The 15,252-nt window shown below is 40.8% G+C and overlaps 2 protein-coding genes across 2 annotated transcripts; both read right to left on the bottom strand.

Annotated features, from left to right (window-relative positions):
• Positions 1-749: 749 nt before the first annotated feature.
• On the bottom strand, positions 750-8,098 carry bpifcl (BPI fold containing family C, like). Its single transcript, XM_035158608.2, is given in 17 exon segments — positions 750-966; positions 1,046-1,122; positions 1,742-1,802; positions 1,878-1,920; positions 1,997-2,064; positions 2,388-2,555; positions 2,966-3,025; positions 3,129-3,305; positions 3,491-3,582; positions 3,980-4,040; positions 4,165-4,228; positions 4,336-4,385; positions 4,388-4,466; positions 5,485-5,616; positions 7,153-7,267; positions 7,628-7,734; positions 7,896-8,098. Coding segments are annotated over 17 exon segments (1,620 nt in total). The 5' UTR covers positions 8,084-8,098; the 3' UTR covers positions 750-888.
• Positions 8,099-8,844: 746 nt separating this feature from the next.
• LOC118110507 (vesicular inhibitory amino acid transporter) lies at positions 8,845-12,493 on the bottom strand. The gene is made up of 2 exons (XM_035158296.2): positions 11,673-12,493; positions 8,845-10,914 (listed from the first exon to the last, which is right to left on the bottom strand). Exons 1-2 carry the CDS (start codon positions 12,051-12,053, stop codon positions 9,727-9,729), a joined length of 1,569 nt encoding a protein of 522 aa, XP_035014187.2. The 5' UTR covers positions 12,054-12,493; the 3' UTR covers positions 8,845-9,726.
• Between the last annotated feature and the right edge of the window lie 2,759 nt (positions 12,494-15,252).

The raw sequence follows: 15,252 nt of genomic DNA, 5'->3' as shown, positions 1-15,252 counted from the left end.
GGTATTAAGTTCAGTTTGTCACGTTTATTACACTTTTATTAACCTCATATTTATTCACCTTTTTAGCTTTCAGCTAAATAAAATAAATTGATTAGGCTCTGATGGTAAATGACGACTCTACAGGATTCTCATCTTCTGAGGGGATTCACTTGGGTTCATATCTGAAACCAACAAATATATGCATGCCACTGAATTTGAGCATTGACTCAAATACAGATTAATTGAAAATAATTATAATTCTTGGATTCAGAAATTACATTAAATTAAAGGTAGATTGGTTAAATTGAAGACCCTGTGCAGTAATACTTTTTAGACGAGTAAAACCCGTTATCTCTTTAATTTTGTGCTATGTAAATTTTTATGAAATGTGGCGCCCTCTGGTGGTAGACATGAGAAGAAATCAAAGTGACTTGTCAAATCAGCTCCACCCCCTTTTTCATGAATTATCACCACAAACCCTGAATAAAAGCTTTACTTTGCAATGTAGAAAGTAAAATGTTTATTCAGATTTTGTACTCACTAATAAACAGGAGCAGCATTAAAGGAAATATGTATTTACACATGAATGCAAATAATTAAATATATATAATTCTGTATGTACACACTGAGTACTGAATTCTCGTGACAGTAAAATCCCCCTATAGTAAGATAGGTCTTAACATATTTATATTAATGACAGTTTGATTTTAATTAAGTAATATTTGATTTTATTCATCTTAATGTAGGAAACATTGTAGGCTGTATATATATATTTTTTAAAACGTTTTTATTGCAGTCAGAGTTGATTTGAATTGATTGTTGTTGAGACCACTTAGTCATTTAGCTTTAGCTTCTGTCGTGTGGTATCAGAGACAGAAACTTGTCTATTAGCTGCTCGATGTGCCAGAGTTACACAGCTCTGTTAGTGTGTAAGCTGAAGCCTCTGTCTGTTAACACCTCAACATCAGAGAAGAGGACGACGAACCCCTGTTAGGAACAAAGACAGAGGTCAGTTTAAAGACAGTAAAATGTACTATATTTAATAGTTGTTTTTACCAATACTGACCTCCTGCACTTTCAGAACTGAGTTGACCAGCTGTGCGTATATCATTCTGGGTAAAGGGATTCCTTCGCCCAGTGTCTCTGAAACAGGAACAAGCAACATGTTGGATCTTTACAGTATCAGGGCCGTGTACAAGGGAAACAAATAGTGTTTCTGAGACTAAAGTCATAAATTGAAAGGTAATATTAGAAGAAAAAAAGATAAACTCTTTTCACTGGATGCAAAATATTGAATAATTCTGATTGTGAAACTATAAAACTCCTTTAAATTGGCAAGTGGATGAAAGCAACGTTTTACTACTGAACATTTTCTTCAAGTCTGTGAGGTTCTTCAGAATAGAGACAGATTCTTACACAATCTTTTTTAAAGTCTGGATACTTATGATAATATGGCACTGACCAAAATATTTAGTGTTTTGTTATTAATATAACTAAAGTATAACTTAAGATGCTCCACATTCCTCATTTTAAAGAAGGCTGATCTTCTGATCTTCCCTTCTAACATGACACGTGACCTTAATACCTAAAACTATGAATTTACTCTACGTCGTATTACGATTATTCTTTGGATGGTTTTCTTCAACACAGCCCTAATACTCCGTCATACTATAATGAACAAAAAAGATTATACTTAGTAACCAGGATGTTATGGGGTGATTCATAAAGTGAGATATGAATAAATGAAAAACTGAAGACTCACCATTCACTTTTGCTAGGACCATCTCTACTCCTATCCTTGCAACTTCTTCCAAAGCATCAGTCTGAAAAGAGAACATGGTTGTTTACAGTCACACACAAACAAAACAAGGTGTATTGTGTTATTATGTGTCATGTACCTTGAAGGTTCCCACGTCACTTCCCACCAGCGTCAGTGTGAGTCTATTTGAAAGAAAATTCATTAGTTCAGCTTTGAGTTTGTGAACTCACACATTGTGTGTTTTTAAAATGTGCTCACTTGTCCATTGAAACAGAGCCTTTCACTGTTTCACCAGCGATCCACACTTTGCTGCTGAAGTTTGACACCTGGAAGAAGACAGTGGTTGGAGTTCAGGCTGCAATCAATGGTTATTTTAATCAGGAAGTCATTTCCCCTGGTGTTTAGTCAACAGAACGTCTGACATTCAGCACAAAATGTTGCAGAACAATGTGATTGAAAACTGATTTGAGAAGCTGGAACCATGACGATGTCCATTTTTGCCTTTAAATAACTAAAACTAGTTAGGCTAAAATGCGGCAAATAAATCCTTTAACGTGAGCTTCTAGGTGAGCAGATTTTCCCATGAACAGACACTTGCATGTATTTATTTTTGGGTGAAGTGATAGGACAGAAAAGAAAAGTTTCTCACAACACTGAGTTTAAACAGTGGAGTCCTGGTAGCGTTTGGCTGGATGGCGAAGGCCTCGACGGCGCCCTGGAAGCCCAGGTTAACAGCGTCAGGGTGGAATGAAAACACCGGAAACTCTGTGGCATAAACATGCAGATTCATCAGCAGACCGGGAAACATCTTGGGAAGCTGCAGAGAGAGAGGTGGATGGTTTGAATATCTTCGGTGCCCAAAATCATTACTTTTCCCCCCCTGTTTTATTAGACAGTAAATTTAAACTTTGTGTTGTTAAACAGATGAAATAAGACATTTAGAAGCATATTCTGGAGCCTTCACGGTTGTGTGGTATGGAGGAGGTGAGCCTGACCCAAATAATAGTCAACATTATTGATGTTTAAAGTTTAATATGGCTGCAGTGTGAACCACAGTGGCTTCATGCTAACATGTTCCTGCCAAGCATTTTTTATGCAAGAGATTCTTTTCAGGACTGATTTCTTGATCTTGAAATGCTGGCTCCACACCATTGAGATAATAAAAGCTAATATATATATATATATATATATATATATATATATATATATATATATAAATAAACATACCTGAGGGATGTAGGGTCCCATTAAGCTGGTATTTAGGTGCAGGGGAAAGCCTGGGGGGATCTGAGAGGAGGACATTGTTAAGAAATACAAACTTCAAACCAAACTTAAATCCTCTTGCTTTACTTTTTGGCTTTTATTGGTGCATGATGTCAGGTGAACTTACCATGCTGTCAGTGATGCAGGTCTGAAACACTCCGTCTGAGTAGTATCCATACAAGGCAGAGTTCACAGTGAAGTCCGACAGGCCCAAGGAGAACATGTAGCCCTGCTGCTCAGGCACGGTGAAAGACTGAGCTTCAAACGGAGGCTCTGCATGAGTTTTGATGCTGTAGAACTCACCCTTTAAATAAAGAGTTTCCAATGATCAGTTGAACCTTCGATCACAGTTTATGTTTTTTCACACAAGCCCTCATTAAGATATAGATGCCAGAGTAGCTTGAACACAGACGTATAAGTGTGTGTAACATGAAGTTTCGTGTGTGTGTGTGTGTGTGTGTGTGTGTGTGTGTGTGTGTGTGTCTTTACCTTGAGACCCAGATTCAGACTTGAAACATTGACAACAGGTAAACTGGTGAGAGCGAGGTCCAAGGTGAGAGCCTGATCCACATCGAAGGAAACTGGATAAAATATAAATAATTTGTAGTAATCTGTTAATATAACTAAATAGTTTTATCACGCATTACCTAAAGTAACGTTTGGCCTATGTATCTACTAGTTTTAGAATCACTGGCTGGCTTTGCCCCAAAACTATGGAACAGTCTCCCTCACGATCTTAGGGGCTTTACATGTTGTTACTGTTGACAAAATCTGCAAGACGTATCTTTTTACAACATTTTTTTAGGTTTTACCTGATGGCTGTTATATCCTGTCCAATTTTAGCTTAACCTGCTATTTATATCAAATGTTATGTAAGGCACTTCGTGTTACATTAAATTAAATGTAAAAAAATTATAATTAAAATTAAAATTATAATTAAAATTAAAATTAAAATGATATAGTAGTCTATTGCAATACCGTTCATGGCCTGTAGGTGTTGCTCCAAGTTTCCAATCAATTGCTTCACATAGGGGCAAATCTGAGGAGGGAACAACATTACAAAGGTGCTGCAGTGTTCACTGCTGAAAATGTTGCAGTATATTAATCATCTGATGATCACAGAACGAAAAACTTTTAAATTAAAGAGGAGGAGAAACACTCACTCCGATCTCTATTTGACTCCTGATCATTCTCCTGAATTTCTTCACAAAAGGCGAGAATGTCCATCTGATGACAAATGAGAATGCAGGGCTTTATGTCTTGACATCAGTATCACACCTCTGTTACTCTCTCTCTCTCTCTCTCTCTCTCTCTCTCTCTCTGGTTTCCTGTACCTGGTTCCACCACGGAAGCTTAAGCGTAACATGTCCAACTTGAGTCTTGACAAATATGCATCTTTCCCAGCTTCACCACAGAGGTCACATTCACACCAAACACAGCCATGTCGAAAGTTCCACTGTCATGCCTGAAATCGCATGACACAAGCAGATCAGTGCACGTAAAAATCTGGTTGTGCAACAAAAGACGTGGTCACCATCAGCCACATAAAACCAGCTGACTGGCTGTGCCGCAGTGACTCATCACTGCAGTGTTTTTTATTACACATGATTATGAGTATTTTTTATATTTCAATCAATCAATATTTGGATAGCCCACGTTCACATATTATAATTTGCCTTATAGGGTTTATTAATCTGTATAAGGTGCGACAGCATCTGTCCTTTGACTATAGTGAGGAATCAATAACATATTCAGGTGTTCTTCTTTCATCATTTACACTTTAACTTTCTTATAATTCGAGGCAGTTGTGACCAAATAATACAGATTTAATAAATGTAAATCTGGAGTTAGAAATGTTACAAATTGGATTTAAATGCCACTGAGAGGCTTTCCTCTGTTGTTTTGAACCAAAACTGTGTCATTTTATTCCTTAATTCTCTACAGTTTAATGTAGAACTAACTCGGAGTGCAGACCTCTGCCTTGGCCTAACAACACCACCAGTCAGCGGTCAGTTTCAGGTAACTACACAGAGGTCTGTTAACACAAGGGGAAAGAGCAGGAGGTCACCAAATCACTGGTTATAACTAAATTTACACTATCTGTATTTGATTCAGGGCAGTTTGGCACCATGTGTTTTCAACAATGTTGTCTTTTGTTTCTTTATGTGACTTATAGAGTAAAGTAAAGATGAATTACATATTTAAATGGAGGATGGTGGAACATGAATGTAGAGATGATTTTTTTTTATCTAAGAACGAAAAACTCAATCAACATTTAAAACTGAAGCGTGTAACTTATACCTTGTAAAAAGGTTAGCATTTCACACAACCACTCTTTTATCACACTTTTGATGATTACCTCAGTTTCTCTCAAGATTAGTCTTTTGCCCAAATGGAAAACCCGACATTATACAAACCCTGGGTTGTGTAGTTGCTGACTTTGTGGTGAAGAAGTTTACATGTAGGGCAGAGACGAAACTCACCATGCTCTAAAGTCGGTGCTCCACTGTCCGGACAGTGCAACACTGAGGCCTAACAGTGATGTCTTGAATCCTGTGGAATCTGGATAGAACTCAGTAGATGGCTCTGGAAGGTCACACTTCTTTATCTTGGTGCTAGAGCACACGAGGAGAGCACAGGCACAATAATAGGCGAAGTGACACAGACCTACTGATAATAATCATAACTTTATCGAGATAGCAAATTTCCAAACAAAGTTACTTGTAAAACAGACGATGAACATAATAAAATCCCAAACATAAAATGTAAAAAGACAAAATTCTATTGTTTCAACCATAGCAAAGGTTAAGAATGTGCCAATAAAAGTGAGTCTTGAGCACAGATTTAAAAGAAGATGTGAGTTTTCCAGCCTGAGATCTCCCGGCAGGAAGTTCCACGGCTGAGGAGACCGAGCAGAAGGAGCCCGCTCAGCTTTAATGATACATCCTCATTTTGGAACAGTTAGCAGCAGCAGCCGGACTTCTCACCAAATTTACTAAAGGAGAGCATTTTTCTCAGATTTTACCTTCACTTCGTTGGCTTCAATACATTTTAGAATTGATTTTGAGATTTTATTGCTGACTTTTAAGGCCCGTTCTGGACTTGAACCTAAGTACTTTTCAGATCTATTGACACCTTATGTGCCCCGTCGTAACCTGAGGTCCTCAGCGAAGGCCCTACTCGCCATTCCACATCCGTCTTTGCTGTCAGACCTCCCACTCTGTGGACCAATCTCCCTGAGGAAATTCTTATCCTCTTTTAAATCTCTATTAAAGACATGCTGTCATAGGTGTGCTTTCTCCTGCTGAGCTTACCAACTATTTTAACAATTGTATTTTATTTTATCTTCTTATTTACTCTTCTCTCATCTGTAACACTTCATATTTCTGTATTTGTGCCCCAGTGCTGTGTGATTTTATAAATGCTTTTATCATGTTTCCTATTGTTTGCCTTTAAATTTTTTTTTGAAAGGTGCTATATACAGTTATTATCATTAGTGAGCTGGGCTCTGCTGGAGGATCTCAGGCAGTGATCAGGCTCATAGGGAGTCAGCAGCACACAGACCGTTCAAGGCTTTCAAAAACAAGCAGTCAAATCTTAAAATCAATCACTCACAGATAACGAGTGAAGAGCAGCCAGGATTGGTGTCATGTCGTTATTTCTTTAGTATGCATTAAAATCTTGGCAGCATACTGTGTTAATGGTTTTAAGATATAACAGGACAGGTGCACTACTTTACGATGGCGCCTCCCTAGTGGCCGCCTGTTGCAGCAACTTAGACTTTCAATGTGCTATATTCATCTGTCTATGGCATAGACTCTATGCAATATCAACAGTTCATGTGCAATCCATTCCCTGTACATATTCTCACACTGCATATATTTTTACTGTCTTTACATTGTATATATTAGTTTAATTACATTCATATTTTTCTATATTTCTATATATTTTTTATATTCCTTACACTTAAGTATTGCATGTTACTTATTACTTGCTGTTGCCTTTTTGGACTCTTGCTGCTGTGATACTGCAAATTTCCGAAGTTCAAATACACTCAGCCTTCTCCCTTTAAATAGTAAACGGTTTGAAGTGATATGATCTTAAACTTGTATGTGAAGTGATTTGGAACCAAAAGGACGCTTCAAACCTACCCTGTCAGTGTGAAGTCGATGTTAAACAGGTGAATGAGAGTAACTTGACCACTGAAGTCAGGGAGGGTGACAAACTCCAAAATCCTCTGAATCCAGTCTGTCCCTGCGTGTTTCCCTGTGACACAGCACATGCATGAATTGTGAATGCAACATGTCTTACATACAGATCATACAGTAAGATTTTGCACTACTGCTTTACTTTTCCAAACAACTCATTTGTGCTTCGACCAACTTAGCAACTGAATGAATAAAGCCATAAGATAAGATTAGATTACATTATTTATTATCCTTAATTAGTCCCACTATGAAAAGTAGTGTCTACCGTTACCGTGTTTAGCAGCAGAAAATAATATAATACAGACTAAAGTTAAAGGAAACAAATGAGTAAATGTACACAATACGAATACAAGGAACAATACAAGATAGAACTATGTACAATTTAAAGAAAACAATACCTCTCAGTCTTACACCTTACCATACTGAAGCCCTTTGTTGGTCAGGAGGACTTGTATTGCAGGGTTTTCTCCACTGGTGCAGGAGAAGAGCAAGAGCACTGCTGCCACTGACAGAAGCATGTTGCTGCTGTAATGCACCAAATAAAACATGTGAGTAATGACTACAACCACAAAACTCAAAGAGCTACTGAGACATTTACATTTCTAGTGTGAAACATAATGTCTAAAATCAAACATGGTATTCATGATAAAAGCTGATCAGTTATGTTACGGATATGAAGCACATACCTGAATCGCTGCAGGATGAATTTGCTGAAGGTGGCTCCTGATGTTTCTTCTTCATGTGAGGAACGACGTCTCCGCTTCTGTGCAGCTGCTTTATGTGCTGCTGGTGCTTCCTGTTTCACCGAGAAGTGAAACTCAGCGACATGTGACAGTAGAGATTTGTTGGTGTGTTGATGGCTGGAAAAAACCATTGTAGTTTTTCTTTTTTTCTTTTTCTTATTATTCTGCTCTGACTGTCTTAATTTACGTATTTGGAAGACACTATAGTTTGTAAAAAGAACTCACGACATTCAAAAACGATCTTTGTAAACAACATCCTTATTCTTAGAATAAAAACCTATCATGGCCAATTGTCTTGAAAAGTGAAGTGAAACCTACTTCCTGCTCGGTTAACCTTTGTGTTTTGAATTATTTTAGTTATTGAGCAACAGAGAGATGTGTGCGATCTATTGGCTCAAAAAGTATTCTTCTCCACAACCTGTTATTTTTTAAACAATTATATCAGGCCCCAAGATTGTATGTTCACGCCCTGGTCTGATCAGCCTGTGGTGGGCCTGCCCTCGTAGAGAGGGTTTGTGATTAACAGGCCAAAATCACCCCGATGACACTAAGACCGCTTACATCTGATCCCTGATATCTGCTGGTGGTTTGCAACTTAACATCAAGCTACGTAAGACCTTCAAACATACAAGGGATATTCCCCATCATGTCCTTTGTTCTAAAACGGATGTTACCAGGAACTGCAACCAGCTGTTCTGGAGGCCTCTGTTAATAAAGTGGCTGCACACAAGTTGTCACACAGCTTAGCAGATCGACAAACTCTTCACATGTTCGGATTGTTGTGATAAGAGAAATTTAACAGGACCCACAATTCCACAGAGCAAAACTGAGGCTTTTCAGTCACCCACTGGTTACATTTCATTACAATTCAATGCGCAAGGAAACATTAGAATCACCAGCCATAAAATATTTGATTTATTTATCTCTTAATTCGACAAACTCTTGGTCTCACACACCATGATTAGTTCCATTTAAATCACAAGTAACACGTTCAATAGGAAGAGAATATCATCAGACAGACAGTTTTCATACATATAACACAGTTAGGACCCACTTGCTTGAACTTTGAATTCACTTCATCCAGAATGACACTTGAAACACCAAGAAAACAAAACGAGCCAACAGGACCACTATCTATAAGATGTCAAATAAAACACAACAAAAAAACCCAAACCGGAAATAAAAAGTCATTCTGTTTTAAACAACTACACATACGTTATTCATGGTTTTTTAATAATTCCACAGAGCATCGTGTGATCTGAAGGGTGCCCTGCTCTTATATTTTCTCTGGAGTGGGATTAATGATATATCTAGCAGCTCAAAAACCAGTAACAACATATTCACCTCATTGTTTTTCACATATTTCATTCCCCAACTATAAACACGTACACACTGACAGTTATAGAGCCACGGCGGACATTTTCACTGGATCTCTGATAACTTTGCATGAAGACTCAGGCTCCGTCATGCCCGCATATTATTTAATCAGCCCCCTGTCATGCGGAGGCTGTGTTCCTCTGTCCACTTAATAAAACATGTTTTCTGGAATGAGAAGACTAGACTTTACACTATGATTGTAGAGTTCATTATTGCACATTATATCACGAAGGCGAAATAAAAAGATGTAGGCTACATTTCACACAAATAATCCTCCTCACAAGCTTCTATGTCAAGTGGTCAACATGATGTTTTGATAAGGTCTGCTTCATGACAGCCTGCAGGAGTGCGGCATTATGGGATGTCACGTTTCAGTAAAAGGTCATCTCTGAAGCTCTCAGTCGTGGATATTGTACCTGTAGGCCTCTATGAGTCCTTCAACTGAGTGAATGAAGCCAGATATGGCGCATATGCCTCCAATAACAAAAATGGCAACGTCGAAGAAGACGTGGTGCCACAGGAGTTTCCTCCACTGGAGCTTCAGGTGGAAGAGGCTTGGCAAGAGGAAGCACAGGCCGGCGCCGGTGAGGCTTCCAGTTAGGCCCATCAGAAGGGCAAAATGGGGGACAAAGACAGCCATGAGCAAGGTGAAGACTACCAGGGTGACTCGAAGGCCCAGACCCCAGGATTTCAATTGCCCATTGGGGCCGTAGCAGTCAGGAAACACGGCCCTGCCGCCGTCCTGGAAAAAGGATTTCTCCAGAACCTCAACTGCAGCAAAGAAAGGCAGCGGGTAAGATAGCAGCGCCTTGGCGACGAGGAAGATGTTCACCACGGCCCTTATGGTTGAAGGCAGGTTATCTGTGATGACCTCTTTGGTGGCGTCTGCCCAAGTCAAGTAGGCCACCAGGGCAAAGAGGCCCTTGAGGACACAGGCGGAGATGTGAGTCCAATCCATCATGCAGTGAAACTCGCTCGGCCTGTGCATGTTCCCCTCCAGGGAGGGCAGGAAGATCTGGGAGGTGTAGCTGAACACGATGATGCCGATGGAGATGGGGAACTTCTTCACGTCAATGTAGAACTTGACCTTCTCCCAGGCCCACTCGCGCGCCCTGGAGAGACAGTAGGCGATCACGAGGACGTTGATGACGAAGTGCGCCATCGTGCACAGCAAGCTAAACTTGGACACGGCCTTGAGGTTCTTCAGGAACGCGCACGGCAGGAGCGCGGCCGTGGCCACCACGGACCAGGCCTTCTGGGAGACGGGGAACCCCGGGAAGCTGTTGTACATCAGGTTGCCGCTGACCACCACGTAGAGGATGCAGGTCATGACCAGCTCGATGATCTGCGCCACGTTCACGACGTGTCCGCCCAGGGCTGGGAAGCGGGGCGCGCAGCAGGCGTTGGCGATGTCCACGTACGAGTCCCTGACGCGCACTTTGATGCCGTCCTCGTTGTCCTCGTACAGACACGCGATGAGGATCTTGCCCGTGTAGCAGCACACCACGGCCGCGAAGATAATGAGGAAGAGGCCGAGGTAGCCGCCGTGGAGGATGGCGTACGGCAGGCCGAGGACGAACATGCCCTGCGGACAGAGAGGCGCAGTTGGATGATAATGGCCGAGGCCCACATCGCATTGACAGGCCGAGGCAGCCCGGGCAATGACTGGCTCACACAGCGCACAGCTTACATAATAACCGTCAAAAAAGAAACATGTATATTTGGCATTAAAATGTCATGCAAAGCAAACGTGTGATTTAACACAACGGATCAATTTCTAATGTCTGCATCTCACCCATTATTTTTCTATTTGACTTCGCCCTTGAAAAAAACAGGCCTTTAGTTTGCTTCAAGGAATTAGAGCATTATAAAGAAAACAATTTAAAAACGAAATTTCACATTAATTTGTTTAAAAACTACATTTGATGGAGCCGCTGATAAGCACGTGGAGCCATTGAGCCTCGGGGCTATCACAGAGGAACAGGCCCTGCCTGCAGCTCCACTGATAAACAGATTTGAATAAATCCATTCTAAGACCCACTGACTGCAATGGATTCACACACAAACCAGCAATTGTTACATTTTAAATTGGAGCATGCTTTGAATTAGCCCATTATTAAAATATAGCAGATTTTAATATATTTAAATTTTATTTTATTCTGCTTTGTAAAATATGTTTTCTTTATTCTATTTTTTTGTTGAATGAATTTACGCGCATCTCCAGGCCCTCTTCCTCCTAAAATATCTTCAAGGTGACATCTCGTGCAGTTGCAGGCCTGCATGCATCACGTGCTATTCTCTGCATCCTCACAGGATTTTTATAATAAAGTGATCACAGTGTACCTGAATGGCGTTGGTGACGTTCCAGCCAGCTTCCCATGTCGTGATTTTTGGTTTGTCCTCGTCCAGGGAGCCTCCTGTCTTCAGGGACGCAGGCCGGGGCCCGGTGCCGTCCCTCTGGTAGTGGCTGTCTCCGTCCAGATCCCCATCTCCCTCCACGTGTGCCCCTTCTTCCTCTCCCTGAAGGACATCCATCTGCATCCCTTGTCGGTAGTCATAATCCAGGTCATCGCACTCGGCGAAACCCAGGCCCTCCTCGTCCGTCGCGGCCTGGAAGCCCAGGCGGGCGAACACCCCGCTGACCTTGGCCTGGGATTTGTTGGACACCGTGTGGGCCGCGTTGGTCAGCTTGTTGGAGAGCTTGTGTCGGATCAGGTGAGCCATCTTCTATCCGAGTAAAATGCGGTCTTCGAATGAGAATGATATTACGGAGTGAAAAAGCGGAGATGCAGATGCATGCAGGATCGAGCTTGGATTCAGTGCTACACTGAAGTCATGCCTGTTGCCTCTTCTACGTGGAGCTGCCTGACCGTCTCACCCAAACCCTTCACAGATCCTCAGCCTCTTCTCTCAGCCTGCTCATCCATATTAGTCCCTCACAGGAAAAATAAGAAGACACTCAGACATGAGTCTCAGCGAGGAAACGCCCGGAAACATGCAGAGACCAAAAAAATGTGTCCTCGATCATTTGTGGTTAAAGAAGACAATTTGGCATATTTCTTTCATCCAAGCTGTTTTTTTATTCTCCTGTTGGGGTCCTGATGGTGACAGCGCAGGCGGTGGAATCTCTGACTGCTTCACCCAATGAGAGAGTGGGAGAGAGAGGGAGAGAGAGAGATAGAGAGTGTGTGTGTGTGTGTGTGTGTGTGTGTGTGTGTGTGTGTGTGTGTGTGGGCGTGCACGTGTCCGTATAGAATACCGGTGTAACACGGCTCGTGCACAGCAGAGGAACTGTCACGGAGAGAGAGAGAGAGAGAGAGAGACAGAGAAGCGTGCACGTGTCCGCATAGAGTAAGTGTATTACAACAGTGTCTCTGACATTAATGCGTGAATGAATGAAAAGATCAAACATTTCACCTGCCCTCGTGCTCTACTCTGTCAACAGGTCCACACACACATACAGCCATCATGCATGCAACAATAGCATGAGCAATAAAAAATCATTTTTGCATCAACTTATCAAAATATAAGGAATTATAAATAGCCTGTATTATGATCATTTTTAAAAAACATTATCCGCAGTTGTATTTGCGGTTTTAATCAAAATTTAATTTGATTAAAAAACACACACACACACACACACACACACACACACACACACACACACACACACACACACACACACACAAACACTGATGTGTATTTTCACAAATATAAAGAAAAAAGTACGTCCCGTAGATACAATTTTAAAAAAACAAATATGAACTAAAATTATTTTCCCATAGAAAATCATTAAATGTGTTTCCCGATATTGTTTCTTTCCCCTTAAAAATTATTCCTTTTGTTCGCGTCAAAAACATAATTAAATTATTCCCGTATGAAAATCTTGCCCCACGTTTAAAACATTTAAATGAATGGCGCTGTTTGCCCAGATCTGTGCATTAATTCCTCACGCATGAATGCGGATTTTTACGTTTCCTGCTCATTTAACAGCTGGATTCCAGATGTGCATGTGCAGGCTGTGCGCGGAGGGAAGCAACTCGTTGGTGATATGATGAGCATCGTGCATCTGGCCTGATGCTGCAGCACCACGGACAGCTCCTCACGCACACTGCAAGGAAAACACGAATTCTCAGCTTTTATTAATTTCACCATCACAGAGTTAAAAAAGAAAACCAATATAGTTATTAGCTGGTAAATATAATTGTTCTTTATTCAGCTTTGTTAGATTTACTGAAGCTCCGCGCAGAGGAGAGGAAAGAGGGGGAGTTATTTCTTCTCCACCTCGGCTCTAATCATCAAGAATAAGAAGCACCTCGTCTTCGCCGCCATAATCTGCTGTGACACGGCTCAGCAAAGCTGTCATCTTTTTTTTTTTTTGCAGCATGCTTGCAGAAATGAAGCCCACTATAGCAAGAAGGCTAAAATACCAAGTCTTTCACCTCTATAGTCGCCATAATTTAAAAGCTTTGCATACTGAAAAAAACAACACATTTCTGGTAATTATCAAAGGATGTGTGAACAAATTGAGACACTCTCAAGGCGGATTCAAAAAAGGAAAATGTTGTGAGAAGTGTGAGTCAATGATGCACGAGCAGCGTCGCAAGACAAAATAAAAAAACGTAACATGGAGGAGAGGTCTAAATTTAGAAAGTAGCCAGAGGACAGAGAAAGTTCCGCATATTTTCATGCTTGACTTGGGCTGCTTTGCCAGCTGCTGTTTGTGTTCAGGCCAACGCAGTGTTTGTTAGTGAGTGTGTGTCATCAATGTCTGGGTGTGTGTGTGTGTGTGTGTGTGTGTGTGTGTGTGTGTGTGTGTGTGTGTGTGTGTGTGTGTGTGTGTGTTGTGTGTTAGTGTGTGTGTGTTAGTGTGTGTGTGTATGGGACAGTAGTGAGGAACCGGGGAGAGTCCTTGAGGCATCTCTCCCTCCCCCCATGCACATGCACAATCCCCGGGCTGACGCTGGGACTGAGGATGGTCTGCAAATGTCACACACACACGCGCATTCACAAGAAACGCAAGCACGCAAAAAAAAAAAAGGAAAATAGGCTACACGCAGCCTATAACCGAAATTGTGCAACGAAAAAGGAAAAGACGTAGGAAACATAATGAGGCGGATATATAATATATTGCAAACATAGCTATAAAATATTCCCTACTACACTGAATTCTGTCAAACACGATAGATGTATTCCTATGCTTCATGACGAAATGGATTTTCAGTCTCTTTTCTCTTTGAAAGGGTTTTGAGATTGGTTGCTGTGGCGACCAATTTAGCTTCTATAAGGCTACAAAGAGAAGGATTAATTCAGTGCTGTGTGTGTGTGTGTGTGTGTGTAGGCCTGAGATATGGAAGGGCTTACCGCCTCCTTTAACAGCCATGCAGCCCTGACTGGGAGCAATAATCTCTGATAGTTGCCATGGTCACAGTAATTGGACAGGATGTGTGCACGTGTGTGTGCGTGCGTGTGTGTACGTTGAGATTTAGGAGAAAAGAGATTTTACCAGCACAAGTTTGACGTAAGAAGAATTTAAAGCATTCAAGCCCAACCTCAATAAAAGCGAAATACAAATTACAGAATGGTGAAATAACACTTACTTCTTTCAAGGATGCACAGTGCTGAGAATTAGATTTTTTGCTAATGGATTTTTTATTATTATATATATATTGAATGAAATATATATATCTATATATAATCTTCAACCGCATCCATGGTAATGTTGATTAGCTGGTGGTGGCCATGATGTTTTGAGAAGTATAGTATGTTAGGGCTTTGTACAACAATACATTGAAATGGCCCAAAAATATTAGACAAAAAAAAGCATCTAATAACAGGTGTTAATAGTAATTATATCTTTATTCATAAAGCACTTTTCAATACAAATTACAAAACCCTGCATAACACGAAAATGAATGGTCAA

Source organism: Hippoglossus stenolepis, chromosome 6 (assembly GCF_022539355.2).
Source record: "Hippoglossus stenolepis isolate QCI-W04-F060 chromosome 6, HSTE1.2, whole genome shotgun sequence".
Taxonomy (NCBI): domain Eukaryota; kingdom Metazoa; phylum Chordata; class Actinopteri; order Pleuronectiformes; family Pleuronectidae; genus Hippoglossus; species Hippoglossus stenolepis.
The sequence above is the reverse complement of the archived record's forward strand: the minus strand, read 5'-3'. Positions and strand labels throughout refer to the sequence as shown.

What these genes read in the sequence shown, in the direction of transcription:
- LOC118110507 (XM_035158296.2), bottom strand. Translation starts at nt 12,053, where the DNA reads ATGGCTCACCTGATCCGACACAAGCTCTCCAACAAGCTGACCAACGCG. An exon ending in ACGTCACCAACGCCATTCAG is followed by an intron (nt 10,915 to 11,672) that starts GTACACTGTGAT and finishes CTCTGTCCGCAG; the next exon opens with GGCATGTTCGTCCTCGGCCT.